Source organism: Pavona decussata, unplaced genomic scaffold, assembly GCF_977016875.1.
Source record: "Pavona decussata unplaced genomic scaffold, jaPavDecu1.1 SCAFFOLD_168, whole genome shotgun sequence".
NCBI lineage: Eukaryota > Metazoa > Cnidaria > Anthozoa > Scleractinia > Agariciidae > Pavona > Pavona decussata.
Genome location: NW_028145579.1, coordinates 22,325 through 37,600, shown reverse-complemented (window position 1 = coordinate 37,600; position 15,276 = coordinate 22,325). Strand labels below are relative to the sequence as shown.

Sequence of the window (15,276 nt, the reverse complement as noted above, 5' to 3'; positions counted from 1 at the left end):
AAAACGCGACTGTATGTTCCCATATATACATGAAATGAAAACGCGTCCCCAGAAAAAAATGATGATGATGATCCGGGGGTATAACATCTCACTGGGAAATAAGGTTCATGGGAATTTCCACATTAATGACAAATATACTAACGTTTGCTTTCCGAAAATTTCTTAGACATAGACGAGTGTTCTACCAACTCACACGGTTGCGATGTCAATGCATCGTGTAGTAATGTGCATGGATCATACACTTGTACATGCGAAGCTGGATATTCGGGTGATGGGAAAACTTGTACTGGTAAGCTACTTGAGTTGTCAATTTGTTTCGTTAAAAGAGATACTGTATGCAATTTCCCAGGGGAAATTTTTCAATGAGACCCACTGATTGCGTTAGCTGGAAACCCGGTGATATTAAAAAAGAAATCACTTAATTGATGCCATGAGTTTGGCATGCCCACGTGAGGCAGTGAAAAGCTCAGTTTTTCATGTATTTTACTTTAAATGGTAAGGGCAACTGGAGAATGGCTAGCAAGAAGGAAGGGCATAATGTTTTCAAATTTCGACATGCAGAAACGTCAAAAACTTACAACCAAAAATACTACAGTAATTTTTGCCATCAATTACTCTTCATTCGTATGAGGCGGTCAAGGTACCTTTATAAAGTCCGTCACGACTCTCGATTGTGTCTACTTATGAGGCTGAACTACAACTCGTAAAAAGTTTTAGACGCTAAAATCTCATTTCCCGAATTTCTGAGCCTCCGTTGGTGCTTAGAAAATACTTGTTGGCCTTCTTCCTGGTATCCTTTCTTCAAGTGACACACTTGCCGATTCGAAAACAAAAGGAAATTGTCTTTTAGTAATACGGAAGTTTGTAAAGGTGACATTTCGCCAAAAGAGACGAACTGTTGGGTGCTCCCTGACCCTGATTGGAGTACATGAAGTACAAACAGAAAAAAAACTTCAAAGTAAACATTCCCTATCAATAGTTTTATAAACGAAAAATTGCTTTTCGTGTCTTCAAAGATAACCGCGGTTGTAAATTTCAAACAATCGACATCAACATCCTGGGTGCTTTCCACATTTCTATCGATAGCAAAGTGGACTTGTCTCGTTTTTTACAGTGACAAGCAAATTTCGATTCCTTCGCTGGGCCATTTTACTGTAAATTATTGAACGAGTTTGACTATTTCACTGCTTCGAAAATTCTTCCACTTTGCTAAATTAAAAGTCACTTTGATGCAAGTCGCATAGCTAAACCCTGTGAGCACAAAAATGCAAGGAGATTCAAAAGGATGTTAATGTAAGTTTATTCTGAAACAATAAGACTACCTTTTTTTATGTTTCGGCCCTTAAAACAGCCATCGACAGTTAGAGAATAAGTTAATTAGGTCTCTTGACAGCGAAGGTCAGTGTTTTTACCAAAAAAGCATTTATCTATCCATTCAAATGTGGTACAAAGAAAACCTATTTACAGTTTAACCATCGTTAGCTTGTGGTTATATAACAGTCATATGCAGCTAAATGTATTGCGGTATTGTTTTTTCAAAGATATCGACGAGTGTGTCAGCGGTGTCCACGACTGCCACAGGTTTGCTTCATGTACAAACACTCTGGGATCCTTCAATTGCTTATGTAACCAGTCCCACGTAGGAAATGGAACACACTGCTGGCAACCGTCAGGTAAATACGTCACATTGATCTCGCTACATTTCAATTAGACACTTTGAAGGCGTTTAACTTATGGAAGAGCATTTTCATGTTGGGTTAGTCTTTCAAATCACCGGAGTGTTTATACGGACGTGTAACAAAAGACATAAAAATTAACTTCTATGCAAATGAAATTAATGGTCTAAGCATAGTCCCTACTTCATTTGTCTCTTGAAGCGCGATATCCTCATAGTAGCATCAGAAATAGCCCCGAAAGATTGCCTTCGAATCCCTCGCCAAACTCTGTTCCATTCCATAGCACAGAAAGTTTCTCCTCTTTTCCGTCATCTTCGTTTTTTCACATCCACTTATTGCGATCGAGTTGCAGAGTTATTTCAATGTCCGTAAACCGGCCAAATTCAAAGGATCTCATCTCGGAAGTGCAAAAATACAAGCAAGATACTCCTCTCAAGATGGCTGCCTTCTCTCGCTCTTTGTCAGATTTTGTTACATCACATTTACACGTGACCTCACTGATGTTTCTTAAAATTTTAAGACGCTTTATTCCTAACAAGAGTAAATATACCATCACATTTATGTCATTGCACGTATGCCATTGATCGACACTCAACCCCGAGCATTATGCAGGATAGCTCCTACGAGTCTCCTGTAGCTCAGTGGTAAAGCATCCGAATTAGTTATCGGAAGGTCTTAGGTTCGACTTCTGTTAGGAGCACTCGGATTTGTTTTTTCCTAGTATGCCTGTGTCACTGACTGCGGAATAATACATGATTTTCAAGAGTAACATATAAATTAGATTATCTATATCCTTAGATTTTTCCGAGTAATAAAGAGCGAAAAAGTCTTAAAAAGGAAAAACAAATTTAGAAAAAAAAAACTATGAATGAAGACTACGAACACAAGTTTAACTCCTTACATTTACATTGGCGTAATCTTGATCAGTATGCCAAACCAGTGGATCATAGATACTTAGACTCCGTACGAATCGATAATCAATTATCTAACAGTCATTAATTGATATGGACGGATCGATTGATCTCCTATCATCTATTTTTTTTATCGACTTTTTACCCCGGAATCCAACTTTTAGCCGCGTCTAAGTCCGTGCCGTTGACCTCAGTTAAGATTAGGTCTGTTGGCTTGCTTGAACTTTGCTTGCATTTAAAAATGCCTTTAATATATTTGATTTATGGGAGCTACCGTTAATCCTTAAATAAGGACCCAGAGTGTTTATCCCAAATTTAACAAAAGGCAGGAGGCGCTTATTCGAGGAGGGGATGAAACAAAAGCCGCAAAAGGTGTCTGCTCTAGTGGGCTACCCAAATATCATTGCTAGATGGACTTTTTCTTCAATATTGATAACATTTAGCGTAAACTACAACACACAGTAACCCGTGTATTAATAACATACAGAGGTGTTCATTAATAGTTTTAATAGCAGAACACTTCGTACATGTAATACAAATAAGTGGGCATGGAAATTGTAAGACACATGACTTAGAATAGAAGAAACTTGTTTCTTGCGTTGTATTGATGTAGTCGAGAGCAATAGAACTTTGATTCTGAATTTACCGTGGATTGCATAAAATGATGCGTGATAAACGCGACAAACGCTATATTCCATCTTTGTTGTATCAGCACTCAGTATTAGTACAGTATTATGAAAACGCTTGCAGCCAAAACCTGGATTACGGATATCTTTACAAAAATATAAAAATAGGCTAAATTAATTATTAAAGTAAAGTATATCGCACTAAACTGCAAAATACTAGAAACCTACTGATATTCACCAAGAAAGAACGCTTAATGAAATTAGAACCCAGGCAACCACAAGAAAGAAGAAGTGTCCCCTAAAAGCTGCAGCTACGACTAAATTTGATAACACACGTAACACACAAGAGATTGCCTTTCGATAGCGTCCTCACTACTTCCAGATTAGTATAGTATTTCAATTCCTCTTGTTTTTATTTATTTTAAATTACGCATTGGTTTTCATTTTTCCCTAGATCGAGATTGCTCATCGCTGTTGAAATCAGGCCACACTCAGAACGGAGTGTACTCTGTGAACCCAGACGGTAAAGGATACTTCAATGTCTATTGTGACATGCGCACTGACGGTGGAGGATGGACTGTGTTTTAAAGAAGACAAGACGGCTTGGTGGATTTCTATCGGGGATGGAACGACTACAAAACAGGCTTTGGTCAGCTGACGGCTGAGTTCTGGTTAGGAAACGACAAGATCCACAGGCTGACGGTCTCTAGACCCAGCTCTTTGCGAGTGGAGCTGGAGGACTGGAACGGAGTTAGAGTGTATGCCAAATTTGGCAGGTTCAGCATTGGTGATGAGCAGGCGCTGTATCGACTTGATGTGGGTCCGTATTTAGGGACCGCAGGAGATGCTTTAACATATCACAATAACATGGCGTTTACAACAAAAGATAGAGATAACGACAGAGAAACTGGTAGCCATGGCCATGGCCATGATAACTGTGCTGTGGCATATACTGGCGCTTGGTGGTACAAATATTGCCACGAATCCAATTTGAACGGAGAGTACAAGCCAAGAGCAACTGATTCTAAGGGCCCCGCATGGAATAAGTTCAGACATGGTTTTTCTCTTAAATTCACCGAGATGAAACTGAGGCCGTCATCGTAAAAAGAAAGCAAGTTTTTTATATAATATACCAGAAACGAAGAAGAGTAATTCATATATGTTATTGAACTAGCGTGAGGTCCGTATTGGAAAAATATTGGTCGAGTTCCTTTTTTTGCAAGTTTATGGACCGAGCCGAAGGAGGTTGTTGTTTTCACGGCTTGTTTTCGTTCCTTCGTCAGTGCTCTCGAAGTAAAACTCCGACATCAAGATTTAAACCTACAGTTCCTACCTTATAAAGTTAATTGGAAACAGTTTTACTTTGCGTTGTCAAAATTGAAACAGTAACCACTGAACTATTGACGCCAGCGGTCCGTATAGGAAAATTCGGACCGCTCAGGGAGCCAATAAAAATGCTCTTTTTCATCGCAGACCAGTGCAGCTATATAATAAATTGATTTATTGTAGCAGATAGTAGTAATTGAAACTAGGTCTCCTGTGCAAACACATCCCTAAGGCATTTTGGCCAGTGCTAAAGGAGGATCGCGGCCTGAAGCGTGTTTTGTGTTTCCTTTGTGATAATCTGCTTACATAGAGGACCTGTCTGGTGTTCAGACCGACAGTAGAGATACTTCGACCCAAACGGCGAGAAGTGGGTTAAGAAAACGAGAACAAAACAAAAGTTCACCAAATTTCCTTCTGGTAGTCATTTTCAGTGTTTTCTTTTCATTAATTATTAATGAAAATTAAATCCTGAACTTGCCTTGCGTGTCATCGAAGTGCAATATCATTTTTAGATATATGTATAGGATGTCCTCCTAATGATCCTGTCATTGGCTCCCAACAACTTTTCACACTTATCGTAAGTAGCCTGCTTGCCAGGCTAAAGGTGGGCCATTTTTTTGCCTCTTATTCTTTACCTGAATCAAAGGCGAGTAAGATGCTAAGCTTGTTTCAGTGCTGTTTATAGCGTTTAATATGCCCATTGACAAAGAGTTTCAAAACATCTTTCGGCAGTGTTCATTCTTTGACTTCAGGCTATGTCTACACTATACCGGATAGCTCTTGTGCCGGAACCAAAAACATAGCGGATAGGGCTTTCGTTCACACACAAAACGCCGATTTCGTTTCGATTTTTGTGCCAAGGTGATGCTGCGCTGCTTCGGTCTTGAAAACGATTCTTCACATATCGGATAGGTTTTCGTGACACTTTCTTGAGTAATGTGAACAAAGAATCGTACCGAAACGGAAGTCAACGACGAGGAACGAGGAACGTCTAGTGGAAAGATGGCGGCGGTTTTAGGCCACTTCTGTTCACAACAGCCTGGATTATTTTTCACAACGGCATAAAATGCTATTCAGCATAGTGTAGACATAGCCCAAGTCTGTTTACTAGTTGACTTTAGTCTATTAATGGATTTGTATGTACAGCAATCGGAAAATTTTTGAGGCAGAATTGCTAAACTGGAAGGCATTTCACCGGGCCTCTGTTGCGATAAGCGATATCAGCGATTACCGTGGGTTCAATCTCGTTTATCGTGGAATTAACAGTTCTATTCCAACAATTCTCGCTTAGCAATTCACTAAAACTAAGTTAATTGAGGGACTTAAAAATATGTCTACGGCAGACGGCAGAAATTACCACGTGACCATGTTAAGCCTTCATTTGCCGCTCGCTGCTTTCAGTTACTCAGTAAAATTGAGATGTTTGGCGTTAGCATGAAAGGCCAGAATTGTTTAGCACTATTTTCATCTCTGTACTAAATTATTTCAATAAAATATTAACGCGAATCTTACGTTTACCGTAAACGCGATTCTTAATCTATCTAATCATACCAACTGAGAACCCCTAAATAACGTTTCGTCTGGAGTTTTTAATGGACTTTCTTAATGGTGGTTTTTATGTGCATATACCAAAGAGCACAAATATTAATGGGTGAACCACAATCTATCACAAATGCATACCATAGAATTTACGAATATCAGCACGTCCAATACATGTGATTGGACCACCCCCACCCTCACCCATCCAAATCTCCTCTCTCAGAATACGCACTCCTGAATGTTAGTCGAGTTAGGCTTGGCTGTTTTAATTACAAGCTGGTAGGTTAGTGTTTTAAGTGTCTTAGTTGCTAAGACAAGTGTACTCAAAATTTCCTCCAATAACTAAACCCTCTTTATGAACATTAAAGCCGCTGAAACATTTCTTTGAAAAAAATAGTCTGAGCCTCTATTCGAATTTTTTTTTTTTTCAGATAACAAATTTCAAATACATTTTTTGTATTTTATAAGCAGTTGTAGAAGCTCGCAAATGTTGTAAGCTGATTATAACCTGTAGTTTTTTGGTCTTGATCATCAAATAAAGGATTTGTTGCTGTTGTTATTGCGGTTGATTCTCCTTTCGCAGTTGTTGAATCGCTGTTAAATACTAGTTTTCACCAGAGATGCAAGCACCAGCGAACAGATATAATCTTTGACAGCCAGCCAGACAGCCAAAGAATCCGGAAAACATAATGCCCGTGATTGCAAAACTGTTAGAAAATTAAAACGTATGTATGAATATGTACGTTCTTCACTAACAAGGAGTACAGGAGTATAATTTGAAAAAAGTTAAAAAATTGTCTAGACTAGCGTTTTCATTTGGAATCCTTACAGGCAACACGTACAATAATACTAGAAACCCAGCCGTAAGATTATTGAGCCATCTAGGTTGCCTTGAAACGTGGATTACCCAGTGTGTCCTGCAGGGAGGGCGGAGGGAAAAACGAATGGGAAGGAGTCCCATAAGCCACCGGCACTACATCAGATGCCATTTGTTGCGCACTTGAAATTGGCTGGCTTCTATGCGCGGGAGACTGGTGAACATCAACCAAATTGTAGCTTGAAGTTCCGGGATTTGCAGAAATGGCGTTACCTTCCATCATCACGGCAATGTCACGCACACATTGAATCGCATTGCGCCAGATTTTATAGGGAACTGCAAACAGCAGGTAACAAGGCCAACAGGCGCACCATGCAGGGTGACAAGCAAATAAATGATTGACAGCGGAACAGTTAGTGACCACGAAGTTCGCTCCAACAGCTGCCGTCATTTCGAGACATTCCAGCGAGTCGTACCGTTTGATGCCTCGAGTTTTCCACCAACGGAGAATCATGGGATTGAAATTAAACTGTTGAAATGCAAAGTGTGTTGGAGTTAGGCCTGATGGTTTGTGATCGTCGTTTAGACCGTGAGTTTATAAGGGATTAATGTCGAATTAACACAGGAAGCGGCAATTGGGACACGTCCTCGAAATTCATGAGCACCTGAGGGCCCTAGTCTTAAAATGCAAAGTTAGATTCGATCTAGGACAAGCAGTCACACAATCAAAGTAGTTCCTTAAATCACCTCTGATTGAAGTCCGGATCAGTCTGCTATATATAGTTTCTCCCTGACCGTCTGGTATCAAATCTGATCCCAGGGCCAGATTAATTGCGTTCTGGTGTAATACATTAAAATGATGTGGTGATTTTGCCTAGAAGAAGCGTCGTCTAACATTACCAGTTTGTCCCGCGCTAAGGACGGTACCTCCAAAGACAGAGTTACTGCTGCGCAGTCTATGACTAAGCGGGGAAAGCAGATCTTAGAAGAGGTTATTGAAATTAAAAAAAAAAATAAGGGTAACCACGCAGTTTTCAGAAACAATTAAGCGATGGTAATTCTAAAATGCTTTAAAATATACAACAATGTATGGAATTTTTTCCATTATGGAATTTGGAAATATTTAAAAATATTCCTGGAAAATGTGTTGTTACCCGGCTTGGATTTCAATAACACTTGCAAGATCTACTTTTCCCACATAGTCATAAAACGCGCAGAAGTATCTGTGTATTAGTTGCCACAGTCCTCGAACCATCCCGAGATGCGCTCTTCTTATGTGCAATAGCAAAAAAAAGTACCGTTCTTTTTTTCCTTAACTATTATTCAACTGGTCACGGATTTTCGGCCGAGCGGGCCGCGAAGAAACAATTTTTTCGCAAGGAGAAAGTATACGAGGTATTCCTCATTCCTTTTGCCCTTCACATTTTTTTCCTCAAGCGCGACATTTTCTTCTTTGCCATAATCTGAACGCGTCTGAAACAGGCTAAAATCAAATAGTAGGCACCGTCCTTAAAGAAACCCGTATTCCTCGGACCATCCCGAAATACGCAGTTGGCATGCGCAAGAGCAAAAGGAAGCGCAATCTTTAACTTTCATTCAACTGATGTACATGCGTACTAACCTCAACAGCAAAGCTAGCTTTCTCATCTAACATGTCCTCTGCCTTGTTGAGTCCCTCTTCCAGTGTGCGTCTGACCTCGGGTGTGATGTATCAACACTGACGACAAACTCCGGTCTGATGTACCACTCCTCGTACAGCGACGTGCAATGTTCAGTTCCCCACCGGGCATAAGGGTTCCGCCAGGGGGAGTTATCCCACTGGATCCACCATTCAGGGTCACGCATGCTCAGATATTCACCCCTGTTGTTAAGTCTGGTAAATAGAAATGAAGGGATGAAATGAGTTTCCGACCGGTGCTGAATTCAACGATCTAGGGAAGGTTTAACATGTAAGTTCTCAAGATGTTTAGAATCGGAAACGTCAGCATAAAGCCACCGCGAAAAAAAAAAAACAATAAAATGACTTTCTACACTAAAACAGTATAACAATATTGTTATAAGTTATTATAAAATAATCTGCTATAAGGACAGTTTGCCAATTTTTCCGACATTTATTCACATTTCTTTCACAAATACCACTTATCGCCATTCAAATCATAGCAGTATGAAGGGTGTTTGTCACATGAACCTAGTTTAATGGCCTTAGCTACCACAAGTCTCCTGTAGCTCAGTGGTAGAGCATCCGAACTAGTAATCGTAGGCTCTCAGGTTCCACTCCTGTTGGGAAACTCGGATGTTCTTTTTTCGAGTATGTCATTGTCACTGATTGCAAAATGCATCTATTAAGAATAGTATACTACTAAAAAATGAAAAACAATAAGCTGTTAAATAACAGAATTTACCTTTGCCCATGTGGTACATGCCTGCTGCAGGTTACGAACAGCAGAAGAGGACGGTTGAAGATCTGATTGCGGAAGGCATCCAGCTCGCTGACTGTCTTCACGAAGTTAATCTTTGGTGTGTTGGAAAGCTCTTGTTTATCGCTGATTATCGTGACCTGTGTGCTGTCTGGAAGACGCAGGTTATCGGTCCCGGTTTTGTTCTGTCTGAATTCGTTTGGAGGATTAGATTTGAAAGCGGAGTATGAAACCAACGCGATTTCAGGAGAACCCTGCATTTCCAAGACATGCGACGTTGATACTGACGACAGAGAGATCAGAACCACGTATAGCTGTAGTTTCCAAAGTGAACAAAAAAATGCAAATGTAGTCGGAAAACTGCTTTCGTCAAAAATAAAGTTTATTTTTTTTCTTCTGCTGAATAAATATTTAACAGAATTACATTATTTATTTATTGTAAATGGATACTTTTTCCCCAGTACCAAATATTAATGTCTTTAAAACTTAACAAGTGATGTCAAACCCATTTTACTAATTTTAACCAATAAAACAATTTTCAGTCCCTGTTAGAAAAAATAATAAACGTTTGAAACTCGTAAAGTTTTCTTTCTTTAACTCAAGATAAAAAAAAAAATGCTGACCAAATTTAAATATCAAGAAAATAAACACCGTTTCTATTTACACACCCGTTGACTGAATTATTAAAAAAATTCATCCTTAAAACGTCCAGCTGTGATTTTCGACGTTTTTAGCAGGGTGCCCACAGCGAGGTTTGTTATTACGTTGCTTATCAGTTCCTTAACCATTTAACCCCTAATATCAAAGAACCAATTCTCCTATCTTGCCCCATATTTTTTTTTGATGAAAGTACTGTGGAGAAGTTATTAAAATATCAAGAAAGTTCACCTTGGGTGATCATATCCTTAATTCTCATGACCTTAGGGGTTGAATAAGCATTGATATCACAAGGAGAAAACTGATGCTGATCACTGTTAGGGCTTAAAGGGTTAAACAGGAGAAAAAATAACCATTTTCCTAACCAGTTTGAATTTACAGTCGAATCTCCATATTTCGAAACTCCCGATTCACTGAACCAATAGTTGTGTCCCTTGGATTTGCTTCGGTCAGATTTTTACCCCCAATTTTTGAAACTCCCAATATGGGGCAAAATGAAAAGCAATTTGGGACAAAAATTAATTGTTATTATTCACGAAATCATGCATTAATTTATTCCAAATTCACACCTCATTTATTCACCCTTTATTCATTCTTAGCTTATTCTTCATTTACTCATTCACTAATTCATTCTTCAGCCATTCATTCATTCACTCATTCATTCACGTTCGTTCAGTTATCCATTAATGCATTCTAGATTCATTCTTCATTCATTCAATAATTCATTCATTCACTCACGTTGATTCGTTCGTTCACACATTCATCCACTCATTTTAAATTCATTCTTCATTCAGTCATTGTGTGCTCTACTTGTCTCAGCTCCTCTTGGCAGCCATCGAGTGCTTTTCCCCCAGAGTTTGAAATTGGTTGCATCACGGGTCAAAAAAATTGTTAGCACAGAAGGAAAGCGTACTTACAGTGAAGGTACCTTACAAGACTAATTAGTTTTCAATCAAATGGAAAATAAAAAAAAAATAAAGGATCGGAATACTCGTCATTAGCCCATATAAAAACCAACATAGTTTAGGAAAGGGCTAATATTTTTTCTCTTTTTTCAATGACAAGGAAATTAATGAGGGATAGTCGTCACGGGGGGGGGGGGGGGGGGGGAATGGGTTATCAAGGAAAAGCACAACATGGTTCAAATCGCTTAGGAATACGTTAGGTTGATTTGTGCTTGAACGCTCTTTTTCAATCCACCTGTTCTGCTTCTTGACCTTATAGACTTAAGCAGTGACGAAATACATTAAATTAGAACTTACAAAATATTTTTAGGGTTGTTGATTCCGCGTGTTTCCCCTCGTTTGTAATAAATAGAGTAGAGATTACTCAATAAGTAGAATCAACGGGCTACGATCAATTCCCATCTCACACACAATCACATAATCACATAATAGCGACTTGTTATTAAAGGGGCAGTGTCACCTATTTTTAGTGTCACTTCGAATAGCGAAAAACCATATTTGTATTGATTGGTCCAAGTTTGTTAACAATAACCCTACTAGGGCACACAAACGGGTATTAATCATTTTTGTCTATAGATGGCTTGGACGGAAATGGATTGCAACTTGAAAAAAATTGGCCAGATTTCCAATTTCCTACTGTTAAAACTGCTAAAAACAGATTATAGTTTACTCTTCCTCAGATAAATCATTTTATATTGTCCTCCCAGTGCAAAAAGTGTTAAAGAAGCGGTTTTTTTTTTTTTTTTTTTTTTTTTTTTTGTCAAATATTTGAGCTGTTTTGGCTAACATACAGCAAAATCTCCCTGGCAGTACCCGTTTAGGGACACTTTCGTTGGTCCCTACAATGTCAATGATCGTTATCAGTGCCCACTGTTAATTCGTTTATTTTTATATATTTTATTGTAAATCAGACGTAATTCAGCCTGTGGCTGCAAGGTTTTTGATTAATAAACTATATATCTATCTTATCACTGCCAATGTTAAACAGAACATATCTTCGGTTTTATAATAAAACTGTATCCTTATCAATTGGATTTGACTGTCTTGGCTATACGAAGAAACGTTTTATCGCAGGGATTTAAATCGGTTTTAGACCCGATAAAACACATGCTGCGAGTTTTTTGAACGGCTTCAAAAACATTCCTGGAAAAGCGAGCGTCAAGAGAGTTCATAACAATAATGCTTTTGTGAACTTTGGAAATTCGCATACGAGAAAAACATTAAACACCACATACTAATAAGGAGGACGTTTTATCGGGTTTTAAAACCACTGCACGTGATGTTTTGAAAGGTTAACGGCCTTATGAATTATAAATGAGTTTTTGAAGATCATATATGAAAGACGCCAAATACCAAAAACGATATTAGCGGGTCAACCACAATCTACAACAAATGCAAACCCTAAAACTGCGCATATTAGCCCCTCCTATAACAATTACACCACCCAATACCTTTCCATGTAATCTCAGACGCACACATTGATCCCTCCGAGAATGAGCACTCCTCGATATAAGGACGTGAACTGTTAGGCTTAGCTGTATTAAGCTGTTAGCTTAAAGTATTTGAAGCTGTATGTCAAGCTGTCTTTATTGCCAAGTCAAACCTGTACTCGAACGTTCCTCCACTAACTAGCCTTATCGCCAAAACCAAGCCCTCCCGAATAGCAGCTGATTTCAAGCATCTCTTTGTATTTTTCACCTTGATAATTAAATCAGTAAAATATGTTTTTGTTGCTGTTGTCTGGTTGTTGTTGTTGTTGGTGATGATAATGATAATGATGATGATGATGGTGATCTCCTTTCGCAATTCTTAGTTAAATTCTTGTTTTCACTAGAGATGCCACTTGAAAGCCAACAACGGTAGACAATGGTAACAAATTAATGAATACGTGTGTTCTTCACTACCAAACGAAATATTCCTTAACCCGTGGAAGATAACACTGGATAGATATCTATTTTATCTTTTATGAATTTCGTTTTTTGTATTTATACGCGTTCTTATTATGTATGTATCTACGATTTTAACTATTGTAGTTAAATCTCTATTTGTTCGTAACTTTTATATACAGAGCCTTTCTGAAAACCACCATGTTGTGAGAGAGCACCCTATAGAAACGCTGTTATAAATAAATAAATATTAGTGAAGTCAATACAATACAATACAATACAATACAATATTTATTTCGCCATATACACAACATTTACAGATGGGAAGAAAAAATGAAGAAAAAAATTGAAGAAAGAAAATAAATGGCGAGGAAACCTGAAAGAAACCACGAGGCTTATAACAAGTCAGGCTTCCTCACTTAACTAATCTTATATTAGAAGTCGCGAAGAAATAGCAAACCATTGATGGTCAACATTCTCCCAAGGAGCACAAAAGTACAATTCAAAAAAGGTCAAGACATAATTGTGCAGACTAACGTTTTCAATCAGAATCCATACAGGCAACAAGTACAATAATACTAGAAACCCAGCCGTACGATTGAAAAGCCATCTAGGTTGCCTTGAGACGTGGATTACCCAGTGTCCCCTGCAGGGAGGGAGGAGGAAAAAACGAATGGGAAGGAATCCCATAAGCCACTGGCACCGCTTTAGATGCTGTTTCTTGCGCACTTGAAATTGGCTGGTGTCTATGCACGGGAGACTGGTGAAGATCGGCCAAGCTGTAGCTTGAAGTTCCGAGATTTGCGGAAATGGGGTTACCTTCCATCGTGACAGCAATGTCACGCACACCTTGAATCGCGTTGCGCCAGATTTTATAGGGAACTGCAAACAGCAGGTAACAAGGCCAACAGGCGCACCATGCAGGGTGACAAGCAAAGAAATGATTGACAGCGGAACAGTTAGTGACCACGAAGTTCGCTCCAACAGCTGCCGTCATTTCAAGACATTCCAGCGAGTCGTAGCGTTTGATGCCTTGAGGTTTCCGCCAGCCGAGAATCATGGGATTGAGATTAGACTGTTGAAATGCAAAGTGTGTTGGAGTTAGGCTTGATGGTTTGTGATCGTCGTTTTGACCGTAAGTTTATAAAGGGATTAATGTCGAATTAATCCAGGAGGCGGCAATTGGGAAACGTCCTCGAAATTCATGAGCACCTGAGGGCCCTAGTTTCAAAACGCAAAAGTTAGATTGGATCGAAGACAGGCAGTCACACAATCAAAGTTGTTGGTCAGATTAGCTCTGATTGAACTACGGGTCAATCTTATTTCATTTATTTTATTTTATGTTATTTAATTTTTCCTCCATTTCTCCCTCGGGGGGTGGGGGGCACTTCACCCATTTTTGGGTATAGGGGTGCCGCTGGGGGTTTGAAACCCTGACCCTGTTTAGGACGAAGATAACCTTAAATACCTACCCTGTGTAGGACAGCGCCCTCTATTTTAAGCCCCTTTTTTAGGACAAAGGACAACATCTAGCTCTTGTGTTACACAAGTGTTTATTGACAATAGCAATAACATTTAAAGGCCCACTGTCACTTACCGGACGTGATGTTCCACGCATTGAAACGCGAATACCAATCACAACAGATGAAATGGTACACTTCCTAGAAGTGATGGCGAAAAATCCCAAAATTTCGCATTAACAGCGGTGAACCTTAAGTGGAAACTCAATTGACGTGAAGCATTGTTCACTAAAATAAATGCAGAGTAACGCCTCTGATTTCGGATTGCCAAATACTCGACGACAGTCTTGCAATCATACCCTGTGTAGGACGGGTCCAGGAAAGACTCGCTTGAAATTATATACCCTGTTCAGGGCAGACAGGCCAAAAACCATACCCTATCCAGCGGCACGTCCCCGTATAGCCCATATAGAGGAGTACCCCCCCCCCCCCCCCCGCGGGATTTCTCCATAATGATATATATATTTAGCCAAGCCTACGGAGCTCCACAATTCCTTTTTAATAGCATTTATATACATGCTACTCTGCTTGTTGTTTGAACGTAATAACGTTACAAATTCTTCATCCTGCCTTGAGTTATACATGTATATATCTTAAGTGCATATAAAGAAAACTTTTTACGCGTCAGCGGAAAATGTTTTGAGCCGTAAGCTGTTCTTGTTGATCGTGCGAGATCACATTGCTGAATTCCGATGACGTTCGAGGGCATAAAACACTTGAGGATGAAAAAAGTACGCTTTCTCTCAAATATTTCCCCTGTGGAAACTATTAATGCACTTGTGTAAAGTTTTAAATGCGTACAATAAAGAAAATTTGGCTACAACGTAATGTTTTCCACACGTGCAATTTGGACACTCGGATAAAAATAAAATTTTTATTTCAAAAATTATTACTCTGTAAATATTCCTCGTACAGAAATATTTATAGTCTCTTATT

At 39.1% G+C, this 15,276-nt stretch overlaps 1 protein-coding gene and 2 pseudogenes across 2 annotated transcripts in view; 1 reads left to right on the top strand and 2 right to left on the bottom strand.

Annotated features, from left to right (window-relative positions):
- LOC146464134 (uncharacterized) overlaps positions 1 to 4,408 on the top strand; it is a 57,922-nt pseudogene extending 53,514 nt beyond the window's left edge. Inside the window, exons 17-19 of the transcript XR_014868577.1 lie at positions 167 to 289; positions 1,542 to 1,673; positions 3,668 to 4,408. The product of XR_014868577.1 is annotated as an uncharacterized LOC146464134 (transcript). The remainder of the gene's footprint in view (positions 1 to 166; positions 290 to 1,541; positions 1,674 to 3,667) is intronic.
- LOC146464132 (uncharacterized) lies at positions 1,731 to 13,858 on the bottom strand. Its single transcript, XM_085130072.1, has 2 exons — positions 13,640 to 13,858; positions 1,731 to 2,207 (listed from the first exon to the last, which is right to left on the bottom strand). Exons 1-2 carry the CDS (start codon positions 13,815 to 13,817, stop codon positions 1,999 to 2,001), a joined length of 387 nt encoding a protein of 128 aa, XP_084986198.1. The 5' UTR covers positions 13,818 to 13,858; the 3' UTR covers positions 1,731 to 1,998.
- Positions 6,639 to 9,572, bottom strand: LOC146464133 (uncharacterized; annotated as a pseudogene).
- Positions 13,859 to 15,276: the final 1,418 nt, after the last annotated feature.

Bases quoted from the DNA above. Each gene is read 5' to 3' on its own strand.
- LOC146464132 (XM_085130072.1), bottom strand. From the start codon at position 13,817: ATGACGGCAGCTGTTGGAGCGAACTTCGTGGTCACTAACTGTTCCGCT. The intron at 2,208-13,639 runs GTAACCCCATTT...TACTCTTGTTAG, and splicing joins CATTGCTGTCACGATGGAAG to GAATAAAGCGTCTTAAAATT.